We start from the raw sequence: 22,753 nt of genomic DNA, 5'->3' as shown, positions 1-22,753 counted from the left end.
GATATGATACATTTAAAGGTAGCGGTTCTTGCGGTGTCAGCGATTTGGCGCTTGGACGAATTATGTGCAAGATAAATTCACATGTATAACGGAACATATGGCGTTCCACATGGTTCCATTTTGGGGCCTCCGTTGTTTCGATTGTATCTGCTGCCCCTGGATTCCATATTAATAAAACAGCAGTGGTTGTTTTCAAGCGTTCTATAAATATAAATCATCTACTTGTGCACTAGAGTTAAAAATGACTCAAATCCTTGCAACAAGTTGTAACTGATGTTTACTTTTGTCTCCCATCAAAGAACCTGAACACCACAGTGGCCCAGGACTGGTGTCTGGCTCTGCAGAGGCTCATTCGTATCAAAGAGGAGCAGATCCAGAGTGCCAACAAATGTCGCTTACGCCTGCAGGTGCCCGGCAGGCCAGACAAGTGAGTTCAATAGCACGCGCGGCAAACATTGCTTCCACATAGAGATCCGTGATTCTTCAAGTGTGTTTCGTGTACCACCAGTAAACTTGCGTTCAAGTTGTGCATTTTGGTTTTTAATCTTGTACTTGACTTTTTTAAGTACAGTTCAGTGTTATTTAACTTTAAAGTGGCCCCATTAGGGTGATCTCTTATACTCTGCTTCCACCTGCTGGCCGTTATTTGTAATAACTACCATTGCTTTAAGGGACCTCTTCAGGTCAGAGGCTGTATCAAAGCCTTCAGTATGCTCTTGCATAAAAAAAACAACGGATAAATATGTTTTTGGGACCATGTCAATATTTAAAATAGAACGTTATTTTTTTTTATACGTTTTTGGGAGCAAATGAGTTAAAATACAAATTGTCCCTGGCGTAAAAAAAAAAAAATCAGCACCTTAATCCAGGTTCATTTGGCAACATGTTATGTTATTTCATGCCATGAGTAAAAATCTCAGGAAGCCATATGAAAAAAAAAAAAAATAATAATAAAAAAAAAAAAACCGACAACAACAAATTACAATTTCCTGGAAAGAACTCACACAAAATGCTTTGTCAGATTGCTACCAAATTGAAACCGCGTGGTCAAAAAACTGGCTATGCTAAATTGCAGAATAGCATTATTTTTTTTTTTTTGTGATGTGTGCCTGCTTGTATCCAGTTTGCCATTAAATGATCTGAACATCTTACACAGACCACATCCACAAACAACAAACCACAAAATATTGAATTGAACCCCAGCGGTGTGTGTCAGCACCTGTGCGGACGCTTTGAGAAAAGCGCCGCTAATGAGTGCAATTCTAGAGGAAGCGGGAATGTCATAATGGTGGCTGATAATGGATCCATTTTCTGACCTGTGATTATGGAAAGAGCAAAAATGGGGCATGGTGAGGCACGAAAAAAGGGCATTGATTGCTATGATGTCTTTCTGACAGAAACTCAAAGATGATAATGATTGACCTCCACAGTGAAATGCTAGAAGTGGGCTGACCGCCCTCTGTGCCGAGCTGAAGTGACAGCTCGTGCGTACACATCGGTTGCATCCGCGTCTCCCAGTTTCCTTGTCGAGTGTCAAAATAGACCTGCTGGGTCGATCTGCTTACTCACGTGTTTGATGGCGCCAGATGTTCCCCTCACATCGGTGTCCCTGCCTGGACCAAAACTGGCAAAATAAAAAAATCAAGAAATGACTAAATCAATCAATCAATCAATGACTAAAAGTAAAAATAAAAACAGATATAAAAAATATAATTCAACAATTACATACAAAAAAATACATGGAAATAAAAACAACAAACCTCTCTCTCTCTCTCTCTCTCTCTCTCTCTCTCTCTCTCTCTCTCTCTCTCTCTCTCTCTCTCTAGTACAAATTAATAGAAAAAATAAAAATGAGATTCAAAAAATAAAAATAAATAAAATAAAAATAGATATAAAAATAAATGTCGAAATAAATACAAAAATAAATATATAAATACTATTAAATATCAATCAATCAATAAAAACGCTCTGCTCTCACATTAATTAATTTCATGCTGCAGGCGCTCTGTCACGTCGAAATGTTATTCAAATGAGGGGGCGGTCCTAAGCGTGTCTTGGGATGGGCTCTGCCGTTGCAAACTGCAAAAAAAAAAAGAATGAATAACTCTTAATAAACATTTTGTTTTAAATAAATGACACAAACGGCAGAATTACGTGATGTTGTACATGTCATTCATAATTAATAAACATAACCTTACAAATAAACAACACTACTGGAAACAATCGACTGCCAAAAGAGTCCACGGCACGCTCGGTCACACACAGCCAGTAAAATGCATGTGTCGTGATTAATGCGATTTGCTCCTCTCAGCAATTATTAATGACAACCACCAGTCTTGCGCAGTAGAAATAAACGGCCAGAAATAAGAGTCAGGAAAGATACAGTCATGCATTATTGTTTAATGGGGTGATGGCACACCTCAAGCCCGAATGCCAGACAAGCGCGATGGATACTCGGCAAAGATGACCGCAACGTTCGTCCGGAGTGTTAAAAGCCAACAGCGCCAACTCCGAGGGAGACGTCTCCTGCGAGGTGATAGAAGCAACTCCGCATAGGTGGTTAGGACGTAATTGTGATGGGCCCTCCTTGCACCCATAGTGGTGCGGGCAGGGGGCGGGGTGACAGGTTGCACAGCGGGCACGCCAACCTATTCTGACGCCACCCAGGGTGCAACGATGGCAGATTGCAAAGGGAGCGTCGAGCAGCAGGAAGACTCACAGAAGCGCACAAACAAACTCACTTTGGCTTTATCTCGCTGGCCTCAAACTTTCGGGAGTTTAAAAAGTGGGAAACTTTCCATGGGAATAACCTCTCATTTATATCGATATAAATGAGTACTATACTCGACAAAAATATAAATGCAACATTTTTGTTTTTGCTCCCATTTTTCTTCAACTAAAACTTCTTCCACCATTTTTCTCAAATATTGTTTACAAACCCGTCTAAATCTGTAGTCAGGTTCCCATCCAAATGTTTCAAAATTTTTAAGCAAATTTACTGAAAATGCGCAAAACGGACATGCAACTTATGCCCGTTTCCATCTGTTGTTCTTTTGCGAATATTGAGAGGGGACTCCGCCGCTGTAGGTGGCGCTATATACCATAGAGATGTGATCTACCACACGACTGCGCCATTCTGATGACGTTGTATGAGTTTGCTTTTGTAATTCATGATAAACCGAAGTCTTTCTTTGCTGTTTACCATCTAATATTAGCTTCTTTAAATAATTCCAAAAAGATTTCTGTTTCGTTATCCCTCCTAACATACCTTACTTTACCGTCCGTCGTCGCTTTGTGACTACAAACATACGTGTGTGTGACGTAATATCCGGTCAAAACGTGTGACGTGTATCCGGTCTTATCAGCGTTTATCCGCAAAACCTGTTTCCATAGCCAAAATGAGCATTTTCCTTTTCAAATTTCTAGCGTTTCCATTCAGTTTTATTTTGGCATTTCTTGAAAATTCGAATAAAAATGGGTGGATGGAAACCCTACTTGTGATAGTGAGCACTTCTCCTTTGCCGAGTTAATCCATCCCACCTCACAGGTGTGCCATATCAAGACGCTGATTAGACATCACGATTAGTGCACAGGTGTGCCTTACACTGCCCACAATAAAAGGCCACTCTGGAAAGGTGCATATTTGTTTTATTGGAGGGAATCTATGGACCCAGAAAACTGACTGTTACTGACTGTTTTTTTTTGAGTCCCCATACCAATAAAACAAAACCGCACCTTTCAGAATGGCCTTTTGCTGTGGCCAGTCTAAGGCACACCTGTGCACTCATGGTCTCTAATCAACATCTTGATATGGCACACCTGTGAGGTGGGATGGATTATCTCGACAAATGGAGAAGTGCTCACCATCACAGATTTTGGACAATATTTGAGAGAAATGGTGATCTTGTGTAAGTGGAAGAAGTTTTAGATCTTTGAGTTCATCTCTGAAATATACGAGTATATTTATGGGAGTTTTCTGGAATAAATTTGTGAATTTACCAAATTGAAGGTAAACCAGTGCTTCTCAGCAAATTTTTTTTCCTGCCGTGTTATTTTGGCTACTATGCTAGCTTACACTATTCATGAGCCTCATGCGAAGCTGGTTTTGTCTTGAATAATGAAAACAATAAATTCAGTGTTTTATAGAACATGGGTTCATGATTTTGTACATACTAGATTGGATGCAAGGCATTGTTGCTGTTGAACGTCCCTGCTTGAATTCCTTTGTCGATGGACTTGGGCATCTTTTCGCCTTAAACTCCTTGAAGTGGAGGGTCTGAATTATTTGCGGGTCTTAGCTGTCCATGACAGGAGGTGTTGGTGTACTCTAGATAAAAAAAAAATAAAAATCCCCATCTCAACTTCCCATTGAAATGAAGCACACATTTCCTTCCCCTTTGCACCCTTTTGTAACAATGTACAAAGGCCTGCTTGGCATCATGCATCTCAAACAACGATGGCGCCAGAGCGCGGGACCACAGCGGGGACCTCCCCGTACCGAGTGTTGCTCGCGTCCTGTCTGGCCGCGAGCAAACACTCTGTAGTCAGGCAGCCACATCACAGACTGCGCACCGCAAACAGAGCGAGGGACGTGGCGAGAATCCCGACTCGCTCCCTCAAAGGCAGCGAGCGGCCTCGGTGTGACAGCGCTTCATTAATATGCCCTCGTCGAGCGCCGCTGCGGGAGCCACCGATACGCACTTCGAATTTCACCCAACGCCGCCGTCGCTTTATCTTCCTTTTGAAAATGGCGCCTCATTGGGAGTTCATCCAGGCGCGAGAGAGGCTCGTCCAAAATAACGCCGCCCATCCCCACCTCGGAGGCTCCTTGTGATCTTATCTCGGCGACCGCGCACTACGATGACTTCTTGTGGAGTAGACAGGTGTGGATGAATGAGTGGACTCCCGTCTTCCAGCGACAGGGATCCGATAGTTCAGTGTGAGGACATAGAACAGTGTACTGTAGACTCTACGGCGCAGTAAGTTCTGTAGAGTAAATTTGACTCTTATTTAGAGTGGGAACAAATAGACTCGGTTTTAGAGTAATGTTTACACTTGGAAGAGAGTAAAATAAAGAATTGAGGAAAAAAAAGTCACTCAAGGGTTGAGGAACAAACTCACGTCACTGCCACTCGTACTTTTCACTCATATCCAAGAGGAGACCTAACCTACATTAGTCAGGTTTCCATCCAATTGTTTCAAATTTTTTAAGCGAGGTTACTGAAAATGCGCAAAATGTCGTATGAGTTTGCTTTTGGAATTCTTGATAAACTGTAGCGTTTTATTTGCTGTTTCCCATCTAAAATTGCATTAAAATTGACTTCTTTAATTAATTCGTCCCCCCCCTAAACATACATTGGGACTACAAACGTACGTGTGGCGTAATATCCGGTCAAAACGTGCGACGTGTATCTGGTCTTGCCAAGCGGTTTCCATAGCCAAAATGAGCATTTTCCTTTTTTCCATACACTTCAAAATCCACTCCATCTAAGTGTAAAAACCTTTTTTTGCGAATTTTGGGCCCTTTTTCAAATTTCTAGTGTTTCCATTCAGTTTTATTTTCGCATTTCTTGAAAATTCTAATAAAAATGGGTGCATGGAAACCCACTGATTGTTTTTAGTCTCTTGGAGTTAGGAAGATTCCAGCCGACCCGAGCGATATACTAACACAGCAGGAGCTGCGTGGCTCACGGAGTAGATCGGCAATCTCCCCAGCTCATTGTCGTGAGTTTGTTCCTCAACCCATGAGTGACTTTTATTATTTTTTTCAATTCTTTATTTTACTCTCAAGTGTAAATATTACTCTAAAATTTAGTCTATTTGGTCCCACTCTAAATAGAGTCAAATGTACTCTACAGAATTTACTTTGTAGCACTTGTGTACAAAACTCTTAAGGCCTGATTTAGTAAAAGTCAAGCAGGAGAAATTAAATCATAAAACGAGATTTGATTCTCCGGGAAAAAAAAAGGTGGTGTTTCACTTTATATTTATCTGTCAATAAAACAGCGCACCGAGTTAAAGTGTATGCTAACTCGACAGCCAATAAAATAGCTGACAGCATTTTGCTCTGCCAATCGGCGACCCAATGAAAATCCATCCAACCGCAAGTTTTGAGAAGGATCACTCGAGCGAGAGGTTGTCAAAGATCAAGTCGCGCCATGTTTTTGCCGGCGTTGCATTATTAAAGAAAGCGGCCATAAAACGGGCGCTCGTGTGCATGCATTATGCGGCAACCTCAACCCAGACACAGAATAGAGATGGGGGGGGGGGGTGACTTTTAGCCCCGGCAAAGACATCCAATGCGAGTTCTTGCATTAACTTTTCATAATGTGAATAGAAAAGGCAGAAAATAATTCAGCGCTGGTGCCAGCAGGTCAATGGCTGCGGGCTGCATTCGGTCCAAACACTGCCGCAACTTCAAGCCGCCTCCAACTTGGAAGCTTTTGCCACGCTACCGTTATTCTTCCAACCAACCGCCCCCGCCCTACGACCACAAAAAATACAAAGAAACAGGTGCGGCGGCGTTTTGACAGGCCCATATGAAGATTTGATGAATGGCGCGAAAGGTCGACGCAGACAGAAGACATTCTCGTTATCGCACGTACGGAACGGCTGTGGCAAAAGTTGCTGTTTTTTTTTAATGGTGACTCACTCAAAATATTTCCCATTGAGATCAATTATATTTGGAAGAATCTATCAAACTTTCACCATCATAAAACCTTTAACTGTAAAGGCATTGTGAGGTGATGTAACATTGAATTGCTGTTTCCACGAGTGAAAATAAAGTTGATCTTCACCCATTTTTTGGTCTATAAATCGCTCTGGAGTATACGGTCGCGCTAGTCAAAAATATATCATGAAGAATAAAACGGCGTATATATAACTAAGTATAAGTAACTACGTTTATTTTTACAAAAACTCAGACCAAAAGTCCCCGTTCCTTAATCGTGTTGACGGCAGCTGGCGAGTTCTGGTTGGATTTGTTTTTCTGATTCGCATCGCTATAATTCTAATGTGTGACAAAGGGATCATATCGACTTTAGCATGTGGCATCTGCCACAACAAGGATTTACTGTTTACAAAGCAAAACCTTTACGTACTTAGAAGCTGAAGTTTCCAATCCAACCAGAACTCGTCAACACACAATTAAGAAACGGGGATTTTAGTTTCCAATCCCAGCTCAAATTTTAATATAAAAATCACACTTGAGTATAAATCTCATGCCCAGCCAAACTGTGAAAAAAGCGTGACCTATAGTCTGACAAATACAGTAATAGCGTAGGGTAAAGTAGACAGTTTTGCACACGCATTTCTGCATGCACGGTGGTGACCTTTCCTGCACGTGGTCTCGGAAAATCCACTAAACAATAACGCAGCAAAAACCTGTTAACTTGTTTCTCGGCGCGTTCAGGAAAATAGTTGCTAAGTTGACAACAGAAAATGCAATTGCGCTTTTTTCGTCTTTCTGATGGCTCATAGTTCAGAGTTGTTTTAAAAAAAAAATTTTTTTAATGTGTATTTATTTATTTTAGTTAGTTTTAATTAGTTCTCAGAGAAGGTTTTTTAGTTTTTAAATTTTTTGAAAAAGTTTTTAAATTTTTCTTGAGATTAAAAAAAAAAACATCACAATGAGTTATATGCCACGGAAGAGGCGGGACTTCCGACTTCCTGGTTTTCACTCATCACCTTTGTTTCCGTTTCCTGTTTGCGGCGTGTGGGCCGCGTCCCAGTTCTTGCGCTTCCGCCTTTGTGCCCCTCGGTTGCGCGTTCTTGTCGACGGGTGCGAGTGTTGGAACGCGGCCATTATCTCGCAAGAATAGAATATCATTTTAAAAACAATCGTCCACAAATCAAATTCAGATACTATATTTAATATTGGCAATTATAAGCATCTTTTGAGAGGCCCGTCCTCCCATGAATAGCGTGAGTTTACTGTATCCAAGCAATTAAAAAGTCACTTTTCCATAATATGTCTCCTTAATCCGCTCTGACACTCCGATGCAGCATATTTCCGCTTCGATTATGGCGTGTTGTTGACGAGCAGACTCGCATCGAGCAGGTGAATGTCGGCCTGCCACTCTCCACCGCGTCCGCCCTCCTGTGGCCATGTCCTTGTGCATCAGTGTCACACGTGCGCCTCGCCGCTAACCTGCCGCCATAAATCAACCGGATCCCTCCGCCCTCTCCATCTCCTCTCTCCCTTGTTTACCTCACAACGCCGTCGTCTCGTTTTTTTTTTCTTTCTAGCGGTGTGGCGCACGTGCACTGCGGCTGTCAATCATCCAATCACAGGTTGTGTTAGTATGTTTGACGCCGTGTGGGCTTGACGCCTTGTAAAAGGAATCCAGCTGAGAGGAGAGCAGTTGCGTTTCCGTCGCACGCCTCCCGCCGTCTCCTTTCTCCGTCTTTCACAAATCGCCTCGGCTATATTTAGACAGCAAGTGGTGTGAATGGCACTTCTGCTTGTCCGCTGCATCATCTTCTAGTATCTTACCTCTCTTTAAAGGCAGCTAGTGTCAGAGAAACAACAACAAAAATCCACAAAATTGACATGCATACATTTAATTGACAATAGCAAACTTATTTCTATGCTTCTATATAGTTTTGTACTTTTCCATATAGGGATTTTTTTTTCTTCCAAAAACTGACGGTGAATTTTTTTTTTTAGGTACAATATTCATTTCACGCTATACATGTATACTAAAATGCAAGCATATATATATATATATATTTATATTTATATATATATATATATATATAAAAAAAAAATATATATATATATATATATATATTTTTATATATATATATATATATATATATATATATATATATATATATATATATATATATGCAACCGGAATGATAAGGGAAAAAAATAATTTGGTTTATTTTTGGTGAGATTCAATACATATTTCACTGTGACTTAAGTGTGCTATTTTAGCTAGTCACCTAAAAAAAAGATACTCTACCTAGCATATCAACCATGTATATTGTCAAGTCAACAAAAGTATCAGGTATTGAAAAGAGTGTAAAATATATTTCACCTTCAGAAAAGCTGTCCAGTCAAAAGCATATTTAGGTATTTATTTATTTATTTGGTGGGGCAAGGGGGGGGTGGTGTTTGTATGTGCTAGCCAGCTAACGTCAACAAGTTGCCTCACAGATGCCAAACATTTTGACCAAAATGTATTGTCAAAATTCAATGATGGGAAGTAATAAAAAATACAAGAGGTTTAAGGTTTATTTTTTATTATACTATCAAGTAGCCACACAAACTAGATTTATTGAACTTCCAGATACCATTTTGGACTGTCTGGAAAGAGTTTTATATTTTATATTTATATTTAATATGTTGATAGTGGTGCCAAATAAATAAATAAATGAGTACAGTCTAGAATGTATTAGCAACAAAACCCTTGGATCGGCCAGGTGGCTAATATTGTTTTACATTTTCATTTGATGCTACGCCACACTGTCAAAGAGAGACGACATAAAGCTGAAGTTTTAAAAAAAAAAAACGGTGCTCGCATTCAGAGGTCAGGAGGCTGAGTGAGAAAATGATGAGCGTCTGTGCCGTGGCCTCCGCGGTCACTCGTGCTCCTCCAACCCCATTAAGCACCAGTAAAAGATGTCAGGGTCCCGGAAGAACGACCTCTCTCCGAAGATATTTGGAAGATGTGCAAAAGTGGCTGCAGAACAGGCATTGAATTGGAAAGCTTGGAATTACACTTTGCCTCATATCATCTTGATCAGCTTGACTTACCAAACACTGTGTTGTTCAAGCTGGCATTGCAACATATTTTGCTGTTTTATACAGTTGCATGCCAGCATTAAGCACTAATTTGATAGGCGATAAAATTGTGAATGTATTATGTTGCCTTTGATTAACTCATTGACTCCCAGCCCTTTTCACCGAAGCAACCCCCTTCGCTCCAGGCTGTTTTACTGGATTTTGACTGAGGCCCACAGAATATTGTGTTCTATTGCTAGAAAAAAGAAAGATTAGAGTCTCTTCTTTCATCAGGAAAAAAAGTATATTTCTATCTGTTTCCATATTGCAGCTAAGTTTCATCATTATTTGCAAACCTGTTTTAAAACAGTGGGGAAAAGAGCTTGTTGCAACATGACCCTGGTTGATCTCATATGCTCTGCTGCCACCTGCTGGCCGTTTTTTGTAATAACTACCATTGCTTTAAGCAAACTCTTCAGGTCAGAGGCTGCATCAAAGATTTCTGTATGCTCTAGCATAAAAAAAACATAAAGAACGTATAAATATGTTTTTGGGACCATGGCGATATTTTAAATACATTTTTATACGTTTTTGGGAGCAAATGAGTTAAAATGGTAGGAGTCGCACTGACACTCCGACCAGACAAAAAGCTTTCCAAAAATGCCAGCAATTGTGTTACATTATCTCCTCAAACTATTTTCTCAAAGCTGTCGTCAAAAAGTTCCTCAGTCAAGATAATGACTGATGAATGGGAACTTTCACTGAAAATAATGTTTATGTGCAGTTTTTGGACTAAATAAACAACACATTTGCCTCATGTCATGGTCACCAGACAAAGCACATGTTGTTGTTGTTGTTGTTTGAGCCTCCAGTAAAATATATTTACATTATTTAAATGTACTTTCAAGGCAGCACATATTTTGACAACATTCCATTTAAATGATGGCTTTCCCATGGAAATATATGCATCCGTCGCTGGTGCGTGCGAGAGGCACGACATCTGTCTCCCGAGAACTTTAGTCAAATGAATCCCTTTTTTTTTTATTACACTTTTTTTTAATGCCATCACTCGTTAAGTTTGAGCACACACCTGCAGGTCCCGGGAGGTGTCAAACTCTGTCAAAATGTGCCTTTTTTTTTCTCCCACCTCTCCGTTCCTCGAGCTTAAAACGTTATTGGTGTGTGGTATTTGTTTGGACTTTCTCGCCAGCAAATCTCAAATTCCACAAATGCAAATTCAGCTGGCAAAACTCGACAAAAAGCATCAATGATGGGAACTTTTCCAGTGCTTGTATTTGGCCCAATAGCTACTTTGACTCTGTGGTCGCCCTGTGCCCAGGGTCGTGACCTTTTGCTAAGAGAACACAAACCAATGCTCCAAATGAATCTGATTATTAGTCGTCAAGGAGGCCGATAACCGATATTTGGAGCCGATATTCACTTTCACTAAAAGGCAAAGTATTCGTGTAAAACCTCCACCTCTTAACATTCATTCATTCATTCATTTTTAAATTTTAGACAATAGACAACATCTGCTTATTCTTTGGAAAACAATGACCAAACCGGTAACATAATCAGTTTCAAAAAGGCTGGCATCAATCCCCTTTTTTTTAATCACTATACAAATACGAAATACCAAATAAACAACCATCACTGGTTAACAAACAGTAAAAAGGGGGGGGGGGATAATTCGTAATACACTTTAATGCAAAATAAAAATGATTCAAATTATTCGATTAATTGTGAGAATAATGATTCCTAAAATATCCGCGCTTGTGACCGCACTACATATTTAGCTCAGCGTCGACAATTGAACATCAGCTCGCTGGCTAGCCTTGTCGCTAAAGGCGCGTTAGCTTTGTTGTTGTGGTCGTAAGAAGCAAGCTCTTGACTTGGCCATGTGACGACAGAAGGTCAAGTTGGGCTTGTAGCTCATGATGAAATGCAGCGGAAACACACACTTCACACGTACGGCGTGAGAGTGTGTGTGACAATTTACTGTGTCTGGCCTGTGTGATTGTCACAAGCTGTCCTGAATGACGACGACTCGGCTGCACCCGACCGACCACGTTAGAGTGACAAGCACGCACTTGCCCTGCTGACAGAAAATTCCGTGTATTAAATTTAAAGTCCCATGAAATGAAAAATGTACTTTTTTTCTCCGCCCCTGTCTAAAAAAGAAAAAAAAATCTCATTTTGACTTTCCTCTTGCCATCAAAGTCCTCCTTGTGATGTCCGGCTTGCTCCCACAAGTGGGCCAGGTGATTGTTGTGCATTTGTGTGTGGTTTTTTTTTGGGGGGGGGGGGGGGCTTTTTAAGTGACATATTTACATGTGTTAACGTTGCAAAAACTCATCAAGACTTGATTTCTTATTTAGCTTATGTTTTTAACTCATTCACTAGCAGCCATTTTCACTGAAGCAACTCCCCTCGCTCCCGGCTGTTTTACTGGATTTTGACTGATTTTGCAAGCCCCACCGAATATTGTGTTCTATAGCTAGAAAAACATGGAACCTACCAAAAAAAAGATTAGAATATCTTTTTTCATCAGGAAATAAATGTGTATGTGCAGCAATTAGCATTAGAATATAGCTAAGTTGAATCTTTATTCACAAATCTGTTTAAGACGGTGCTGAAAAGAGCAACATGGCCCTGGTGGATCTTTTATACTCTGATGCCACCTGCTGGCCGTTTTTGTAATAACTAATATTTCTTCAACTATTCTCTGCAGTTGAGAGGCTGCATCAAAGCCTTCTGAATGTTCTAGCATAAAGAACAAAAAACGAATAAATACCTCTTTGGGAGCATGGTAATATTAAAAATAGAACGTATTTAGACATTTTTGGGAGCAAATGAGTTAAGGACAAAATTGCTTGAAGCAAGTCAAATGCTCTTACACACTCAAAGTGCCTGATGAAGAAATATCCTGGCAAACAAAGAATTAGAATATTTTTGCCTTGATTTGAGATATTTAATCGTGGTTAGAGTTTATGCAGTGAATTATTCTTTCTTGAAAAACACTCATTGACACCTCGCCTTGAAAAAATCATTGTTTACGAGACATCTCTGAAAAGCTGAAAAGGCACAGCGTAACATCCCTGTTTAAAAAAAAAAATCCCTGCAAAATCAAATGTTTGGGGTTTAAAACAAAACAAAACTGTTGTTTGAAAACTCACATTGTTGGACACTATATTAAAAAAAGAAAATCAGTTTGGTGGTTTTAGGAGTGATCTAAAAGCAAAACTGTGTGTGGTACATTAATACCACAATTGTCATTAGTGAACTGCTGGTCAGACAAAAAGAGTTTCCATGATGCTTTTGGCCCGAAACGAGGTGGAGGTGAGGTGGCTGTCTCCAAAGTTTATACGCAGGAAAGACGGCGCGCAAAAATGAAGAGCTTTTGACTTTTTTTGGGGTTCCCGTGTTGAAGCACACACGTCAGCTTGGCAGCTGGCTCTTTGGCTACTTGTCAATCCAGCTGTCTGAAGAAAAATCACACAGAGCACATTATTAATGTATCGCTCGTCTGCGCACTTTCCATTAGCAGCTTGTCCCGGTTACGGCATTTTATTCCCAAGGGACGGACGAAAGATTAATGAGTGATTGTTTCTTATGTGAGCGTCTGTCATCCACCGCCGCTTGGATGTCGTGCTGACACGCTTCCCCGGTGTCGTCCTGTGAAATCTTTTGATCTGTGGCGAGTACCGGCGCCATCTGGAGACTTCGCTTGGCCCGTTAAACGAGGATGGCCGAGATGCAAAGCGGTTTCGAAAAAAATATCTTTGGTTTGAACGCTCAAAAGGAGCAGATTTGACAGAGTTGTGTCAGATTATGCTTCAAAATCAATAGTTTTATGTCAAGTTCAGTCAACCTAGAACATTTAATAAACAACATATATATATATTTTTTTTCTACAGGGCATTCCCAAGTTACTCAGCTGTTGCTGCTCTAAACACAGCAGCAACCATCACGGATATAAGTCATTGTGCAGATAATACAGACGTGTCTTTCTTCGGCGCTGAAGGTTTCAACAGCTCATCCGCAAAGTGTTTCAGCCGCTATCTTGTGTTAAGGCAAAATTCCTGCAGCTGCGGGAGCATCCATCTCACGAGGCTTTGCGCTCTTCACAGATGACTCCAACTCACATAATTCAAAACCAGGTCATGCCGCTGAATAAATGCTTTGCTTCAATGCTTGGCAATACTATAAGAGTAAAAATGGGATAACTTATGTACATTTATTCTACCGTTTTAGAATAAGAAAAATATTCATTATATTAAGTTACCTGCACTAATGCTGTGATCACGTGTGATCGTGTATGATTGCGTCAATTTTGACAGAAAGTTGCCGCCATGGATGATAAATTGTTTCAAAGCAACATGGGACCCTTGCTTTGTCACAGTGAAGTATTCCAATGAAGAAATAATGCTCGCTAGCTCGGGAACACGTTCCTTTGCTTTCATCTAACGGAAGCATTTTGTGTCCGTTTAAAAATCAATAAGACTCCCAAACTGTGTTTCGGGGACCTCTGTTTTCCCGCAATTAGCAATAAATACCTGTCCTTCTCTAACCCAGACCCGCAAATAAATGACATGACTTTCGGCAGGAACGCTTCATTGTTGAAAGCAGCAGACGTGGCAAGTTACTTACATTTTGTACAGAAGGAGATTTGTTTGTTTGTTTTTTATTCATTTGGATCCCCAACAACAAAATAACAACCTTTACACCTCACCACAATCACAAAACTAAAAGTACATATAGTGCAGGACCCAGTTCTAAGTAGTTTACAGCTAAAGATGTAAACTAGGGTTATTATAGTTTTGGAATATTCATTTTTAATTTAAATTTTTTTATTTTTTATTTAGTTAGTTTTAATTAGTTTTCAAGGTAATTCGGTTAGTTTGTATTCGTTTTATTTAAAAAATACTTAATTGTAGTTAGTTTTAGTTAGTTTCAATATTACTTTTCTTTAAAAAAAAAATTTTTATTACCTGTGCACAATATTTAATAAACACCATAGTAAAATTAAAAAAAGTACTGCATTTCTTATCTAGCGGTGCATTTTGGCTGAGTTAAACAAAAAGTAGGCGAGCCGTGCCATTGGAGGCAAATGCCTGTGATGTCATCTGAAGGTGCTTTTCTATTGGCTGCTGCTAGATGATGTCACTTCTTTGTGACACACTTTCGAGCGTCCTTCTTCCGGTTAATATCGGGAAAAAATCTACTTAAAATCACATTTAAAATCATCCCCAAAGGCTCATGTATTAAATTAATTACCAAAGACATTTTTGCTTTAATAATAGTAAAATGGGTTACATAAAATGTAGTTTCAGTTAGTTTTCGTTTTTTAAAAAGCATTTTAGTTTTTAATTTATTTCGTTAACAAAATTGTTTTTGCAATTTTAGTTTGTTTTTTCGTTAGTTTTCGTTAACTAAAATAACCTTGATGTAAACACAATTATTAGGGCTGTGTTTAAAAAATTTATTAATGAAATCAAATCAGTTTTCCTTTTCAAAGCCCGGTATCAATTCATAAAACCATAAAGCAATCCTTTTAAAATGTTTTTTTTGGTAATAAATTCATTTGAAAAAAGAATTTTACTTAGGTATAGGACTTTTTTTTTTAAAATATATATATCCTGCAGTTTTCTTGCAATTGACTGTTCACAGAAATTTATATATACAGTATAACATAAAAGGGAAAATCTGCCAGGGTTTTGTTAGAAAACGATCCTTAAGTTTTTCCGCGTGTTCGTCCTATTCCGGATAATGAGAATGTTGATTTTCTGAATACAGACTGGAGATCGGTGAACAGGTCCTTCGAAGGATTTATTTTACAGAAATTTCTGGACACAGACAAGTTACAGTCAAAACGCTGAAGTTCCCCTTGCCAGTGTGTCCCCCCCTCCCACTTATATTCGTTCTTATACTTTCAGCACAGCGGCCCCCCAAAAACCCCTCCCCTTCCTCCTTTGCTGCCCTTAAGCCCCGCCCCTCTAGCAAGACAGACAGTATTCAATACACATGGACAGATGGCCGATTGATGTGGAAATACAGTAGGTCTCAGACGAAAGTGGCACCTTTGCAGCGAATACAACTTTACAAAGGAATCCTTTTTAGCACATTTTCTCCCCCAAAACGGATGGCTAATTACGTGGGAAAAGGAAGGACGAATCTTCAAACGTTCCGTCACATTGTTACACTCATCAAGCTTTGCTGAGGAAATTAAAGCAGTTATGACTAAATCTAAACAGTTATAACTAAAATCAAACAGTTATAATTAAATCTTAGCAGCAGACTGTCAACAGTTTATAATTGCAAATCGATACCACGAGATGAAAACAAAGAATGTCAAGAGTAAAACGTCTTTATCTCCTGATCGCTAATCCAGACCCCCCCCCCCCCCCACCCCATCCTCTAATTACCTGGCCATGTCCTGAAGCCACTGCACACTTAACGTATGGTCTTTAAGCCACTATTCAAAGTATTTAAAGTCCCGCTGGAGGCACGCTTGTAATCATTTGGCAGCCCAAACTAACGCCAACTTGTCTTAAATGCATGCCAGCGGCGACAAGACCCCCAGTGAGCAAGCCAAGCGCCTACCTCGAGGTTTTGAGTGACATTTTCTGCTGAGTTTTGGCTGCGTTTACTTTCGCAACATTCCAATTCCATGTCCGCGATATGCGTCACGGCAGAAATCAAACAGAAAGCGACGTGTGGGAATCAGGTCGCTTCCAAATGGGAAGAAAAAAAAAATGCACCATTAAATGAAATACAGCGTGATTATTGTAGATATGATGTCAATATGGTGCATTACACGTACACGCAGTTTACAAATAGGATACAAAAGTCATCACTTCCAATGAATATGTTATACTGGATGAACTAGACATGGATTGTTGTTTTGCTAGCCTTTGGAACTTTTGTCAATAAAAACGTGTGCACATCACTGACCTGTTGTTTTTGTTGTTGTTCTTCTTCTGAAGGTCTGGTCGTCCCGTCAGTTTCATGGTGGTCTTCAACACGCCAAACCCGCTCAGCAAAATCTCCTGGGTCAACCGGCTGCACTTGGCCAAGATTGCTCAACGTAGGAGGATGCAGACACACACACACACACACACACACGCGCACACACATGAAGGGAGAATAATTCCTAAAATACAGCCGACTAATGATGACTGGTATTAAAGGATTACGCCCCGCCGCAAATAGCGATAATGCAAGAGTAATTGAGGAAAAAAGATTGTCAATTAACATTGTCCTTGTTACAAAAGGTACGTTTTTGTAACTTAAAAAAAACATCGATACGTATTTCATATATGATCATATTTCCGATTTGGGGTTTGAATTAGTTGTTTCAAAGTGAAAAGTGCGTCCATTGATTTTTAATATCAAACACATGATGGTCACTCAAATGAAAGGCAGTGTTAATTTTTACATTCTCATTTCAACCAAACAGAATTTTTTTTTAACTCATTTGAGCCGTTTTAGAAAATTTCAAAATGTTCAATACCCACACGATATTATATTCCTTAATCATATATAAACCGAATCTGACAAATGACGGCATAGACGCTCTCCTTTCTGACGTGTCCGGTTCTTTTATTAAAAATGTAGATTGCACAAAATGCAGCCATTACTCCCATAAACTCTCAAACTGTGTTTATTTTGTATAAAATAGGGCAATGATGTCACCTACTGGTGGATGGGCATCATTAAAGTTGTTTCCAGGTTTGAGATTTACAGTGGAGCATAAATTGATTCTCCATCATCACCATTATAATGAATGCATAGAATTTCTGCAGATGACCTGGTACTTGGGGGGGGGGGGGGGGGGGTCAAGCACATAACATAGCTTGTACGTGCTCGTATTGTATCTCTTTGTTGCCTCTGCGCATCTCGGAGGTCACAGCAGCACTGAGGCGAAGGCATTTGCGTGCGTTTTAAGCACTTAGAATCCGGTTGGCCAGGGTCAAGAGGAGACCCGAAAGATTGCATCCTTCATACGTTGCCCGCACCGACTGCGCGCGTTTGCTCGCAAAAGCGATCCGTGGGCGCCGAGACGCCATCCCTTCGGCGCGCAACGCCAACCTCGGATGGCAGCCGCGGGCTGTCGACTGACTGCGGCGGAACGCTCAGGCAGCTCGCGGTCTTCGCTCGCTCGCTCGCACCTTTTTATCAGGCGCGCAGCAGGCGGCTCCAGAGGGGCGCTGGCGTAGGTGCAGCGAGTGGGTACGGGTGATAGCCGCAGCCAAAATGATGCCAGAAGAATGTCAACGAGGACAGAAATAACGGCACAGTAGTGCCAAAATCATTTCAGTTATGCGCGGGTGAGGTAATGAAATGAAAAATGAAAATTGAAAAAGTTGTAATGTTGTGATCAAACGTTAAGATTACCTTATGAGAATATTGTATTATTTCCAAGATAGTCATCATTTTATGATATCAATTAAAGGTGCAACGATTAATCAATGAATGGACAACTAGTCAGTTATCACATTAACCGCTAATCATTTTTGACAATCGATGAATCATTGAGATTTTTTTTTATATTAAAATTGTCCAAATTTCAGCTTTTCAACAGTAAATATTATTTGATTTCTGTAGTCCTCCATGAAAGCAGAAGGTTAACATTTTTATTGATTTTTCGGACATGTCACTCAATCATAATTAATTTCTCTTTGTGCACTGTCAGTTTGAAACAATGTATTGTTTTTTGATAAAGGTTCAGATTGAGATTCATTGACAAATTGATCGATTATTAAAATGATCCGGATCGACTTGCAGTCCTAATATCAATTGAAGGGATACTTGACTCATTGAGCCATTTTCAGCAGTAAAAAGTACATATTTTGTTCAGAATGAATTTCATAGCTTAATTATTTTTCATGTACAAATAATACCCCTAAATGCCATAAGAGTTAAAAAGTTGCCCAAATTCTAAGGGGGAAAAAAATTGATAACTTGAAATATAATAATAATAATAAATTAAAAAACACATTTTATTAGATAAAAAAATGTTGATAGAAATGATCGTTTTCAAGAAAAGAAAATACTTTACATAGAAAAAAATCGTAATTGTACAAGATTAAAGTCATTGTAATGTAACGATGTTAATTAACCCCGAGAACACCCCGTGTGCTCCCGCCGACCTCAGAAGCGTGTAAGGCGGACGTGCTAACCGCTAGTCAAGCGTGCCGCCCTTGTGTTCATGAAATGAAAAAAATACAAGAGCCAGATGCCTTTCATAAAATGACAGTAAAATAAGTTTTTATATTGCCCCATCAGCAGCTTTTAAACTTCAATGTCACTCAGTGAGGCAAGGCAAGTTCATTGCTACACCACCATTCATACAACAGGTGAACGAATACTAAAAGCGTAAAACATGATCAAATCCCAACAATCCCCTTTCAAGTCCATTTGTTAAGGAAGGAGGTTAAAGGTTAGATCACCGCCATCATGGTCGTCAGCTTGGCAACATCGCCTTCATTGTAGTACGCCCACACTTTGCCTTCCCATTTAAGCAAATGTAATTACAACAAAGGAGGTGTTGATTCAATTTCACGGACGGTGCGCCGGCACGGGGGTTTCCTCACCACCATCGGCGCTCTCAAGGGTGAGCTAACGTCGCTTGTTGATATATTTGTTTGTTGAAGTTTCATCAATAAGGCATTTTGCTCGACGGAACGCTGCCTTTCGAAAGAGGATTCGGGCCAGTGAAGTATAAGAAAAAAAGGGTTGGCAGAATTCTGACTTTTTAAAGGGAGAATTCTCACGTTAATCACACAATTCTGACTTTCTGGCTTCCCCCACAATTCATAGCGCTACATCACAAAGTTAGAATCCTCACTTTAAAGTCAAAATTCTCACTTGAAAAGTCCGAATTCTAAGAATAAAGTCAGAATTCTGAGATTAAAGTCAGAGTTCTAAGAATAAAGTCAAAATTCTCACTTTAAAAGTCAGAATTCTGAGATTAAATTCGGAATTCTAAGAATAAGTGAGAATCCTGCCAACCCTTTTTTTTCACTTCAGTGGCCCTAATCCTCTTCCCTACATATTGGATGACTTAAGCATAAAAAAAAAAGAATTGTCTCGTAGTAATTCTCAGTGTGGTACGCTTGCTGCCTCTAGTGATATACAAAAGAATCACTAAATTAGATGTTCAAACTGTACATAACATTACATCGTCTTAAACTTCCAGTAAATTACATTTAAGTACAGTTCATCTGTATTTAGTTTTGTACGTGAACGGTGGAAGTAATTAAAACAAAAAAAAAAAACAAATTTTCATTGTGGTATAAATTGACGTCGTGTCTTTGGCGCAGTGCGCCACCGCGGTTTGCCAGGGGGTCTTTATGAAGTCGCCTGAGGCGTTTCCTAATTAATGGGCTTTGCCACTTGCGGAATGAATCGCTAACCCGCCGAGCTCGGGTCGAGGTCTCAGACTTAGACGGCGGCGAGGCTGATGCATTATGGGAGGGGAAAGGAGGGACGCGGGGCTGTTGGGATGATTGAGACGTGCAATCAGCCACACTGCGGGGAGCAAACAGGGCAGGCGGGGGGGGGGGGGGGGGGGGCACTCGCCTGCGGCTGCTTGGCTAAATATGCCCCTCGCTTGCTTCACCAACAAGCCCTTCAGATGAATATTACAAGTTTGCATACTGCAGCTTTAAAAGAGACGATTTGATGGCGACGTATGACCGCAAATCTGGAATTGTTACAGAAATAAAGTGTGTTTTTTATTTTGTTTGTTTTTTCTCCATATTTTTGGGGTAGAATATAGTCCTATTTATTTTCGAGAATAAATGTGTCTTTTCCAGAATAAAATGTGTAATATGATGAGAATACAGTTGTATTTTTTTAGATTTATTATTTTCTTCCCTTGTAAACTTTGACTTTAATATCATAATATTCCAACTTGATCTTGGAAAATGATGGCTTTCCATATCCTGGCAAAATACAGTACAGTCGTTTTCCTTATTTTTTTTGTGAAGAACATTGGGCAAATATTATATACAGTTCCCTCACTTTTTACGGGTGATATACGTTCCATGCCGCCCCGCGAAGGTTAAATAATAAGGTTAAAACAATTTATTTGTTGTTAAAAAAGGTTTACTAATTGTTTGGATGGATAATTGCTCATTTTATTTATGTTTAAAATTGAGCTGTTAAATGATTACGTTTTTTAATCAGATTAATCACATCTTTGAATTTTTATTAATCACGATTTATCGCTTCATTAAAAAGGCTTTTTTTAATCAACATTTTTTGCTCGCCAAATTTGAAGTTGTGTTAATTCTTTCAACATTTAATGTTATAAGGACGCCTTCAACATTTTTTGATCCACTGCACACGCTCCTTCTCCTCTTTTTCTAATCAGTTAATTACTTGCATAACTTAAAATAGAAAATAAATGACCGCGATAGTTTGACATGAACTAATATTCTGAATGTCATACACAAACATTTATTAAAGGCTTCACTTGAATGCTCGTAGTTATGTTTATTGCTCAAACACAACCTGTGCTACCTTCCAACGTAGCCATCCGCTGTCAAGGCTTTTATAAATAAAAAGGATTTCAGGCCTGATTTAAAATGTAAATTAACAGGGTGATTAATATGCATTAATACATGATTTTTTGTGATTAATTAATTAGTTAACGCTTTAACTTTGACAGCACTAGTTTAAAGGAAAAGTATCATCGCTAAACGTACCTCCAGCTTCCGAAGCTATATAGTTATTTTGATGTATTTTTGTATTGTGTTAGCTCCGTGGCTACATTGCTATCCTTTTTATTCCCTTTCAATTGCTAAAGAATCTGACTGAAATCGCTAAATGCTTATAAATTCCCGTCCCTGGTACACTTGAAGTTGCACTGTATGTTGAGTTGGCATCAGCAATGAGGATTATGCAGGGGTTGCGGGTCCTTGGGAAAATGTCTCCCTCTAAAGCATGCCTGTCTCCAAAAAGTTTTGAAAACCCACCACCATATGTTTTTCACGCACACACCGACAGTCCTTAATCCACTCGGCGCTGCTCACCTGCCCTCGTGCCCACGTCCACCAAATCCACGGCAGCGCATTGCCTCGGAGGCTTCTACTTTTCATCGGCGCCCGGCACTCGTGATTGCCGGGTTGCCATGGCAATCGCATGGGTTCAAACAACATCATCTTAACATCGCATGTAAGGCTTATCTGCTCCTCTTTTGTGCTGCTGAAGCATATCTGCTCCACGAATCAACTTTTTATTTTTTTATTTTTTTTTCATCCTTCCAAGCATTCAAGACGGAAGAACAAAGAGGCTTTCAGCGGGCGCGCGCTTGAAGGATGTTTGCACAGCCCTGAAATTAATCTGTCAAACGGCTGCGATTATCTCTCACACACGCGGCCGCCCAATATATACCCCCCCCACCCCACCCCTAGACCCCCCCCCCCCCGACTCTATCTCGCCACGCTCAAACGTGGGAAATGTTTATGATGAATAAACATTATCAAGGATTTAATTAACAGATTCCGCACTTGCATTGATCCATGCTGAAATATCAATTGCACTGCTGTATTTAATTAGTCCATATCTTTGGCCTCTGTGTCACGGGTGGGGAGGGACGAGGGGATGGGGGGGGGGGGGAGAGGGATGTTGAAGCTGATGGCGGCACTGACGGAAGAGACGTGCTCTGCAAATTAATCTTCATCAGCACAAGACTCCAACCGGAGGCATCGTTAATGTTTGGATTTAAAAGGAACCCTGATTGTCTTGACAAGTTTGCTTTATATTATTTATTTGGTTGTTACTAGCATAACTATGAGATTCATTTAAAAAAAAAAAAAAATCGTTTCCAGTTTAATACATTTTGTAGAAACTTGATTTGGACGTACGCCGCCATTGTTATTTACGTCTCCAACGCAATCAGTGGGTAGTGAGGTAGAATGGCGGCTCGCTCTCTGCCGAGCAATGTGAAACGCTTATAAAGAAAGCAAGGTAAGCCTGCGGAGCGTTCCTAAAGGGACGATCACAACTCTTGAA

General features: G+C 39.9%; 1 protein-coding gene across 6 annotated transcripts in view; it reads left to right on the top strand.

Annotated features, from left to right (window-relative positions):
- Positions 1-22,753, top strand: part of arhgef10la (Rho guanine nucleotide exchange factor (GEF) 10-like a) — a 118,497-nt gene that overhangs the window by 46,116 nt on the left and 49,628 nt on the right. For all 6 annotated transcript variants that reach the window (XM_086086499.1, XM_086086498.1, XM_086086496.1 and 3 more), the window contains 2 exons: positions 300-427; positions 16,717-16,817. In XM_086086499.1, coding sequence (XP_085942625.1) covers positions 300-427; positions 16,717-16,817 — 229 coding nt within the window. The remainder of the gene's footprint in view (positions 1-299; positions 428-16,716; positions 16,818-22,753) is intronic.

Source organism: Leptonotus elevatus, chromosome 10, assembly GCF_054856555.1.
Source record: "Leptonotus elevatus isolate MCC_2025b chromosome 10, RoL_Lele_1.0, whole genome shotgun sequence".
Lineage (NCBI taxonomy): Eukaryota > Metazoa > Chordata > Actinopteri > Syngnathiformes > Syngnathidae > Leptonotus > Leptonotus elevatus.
This window is presented reverse-complemented; position numbering and strand designations above follow the sequence as displayed.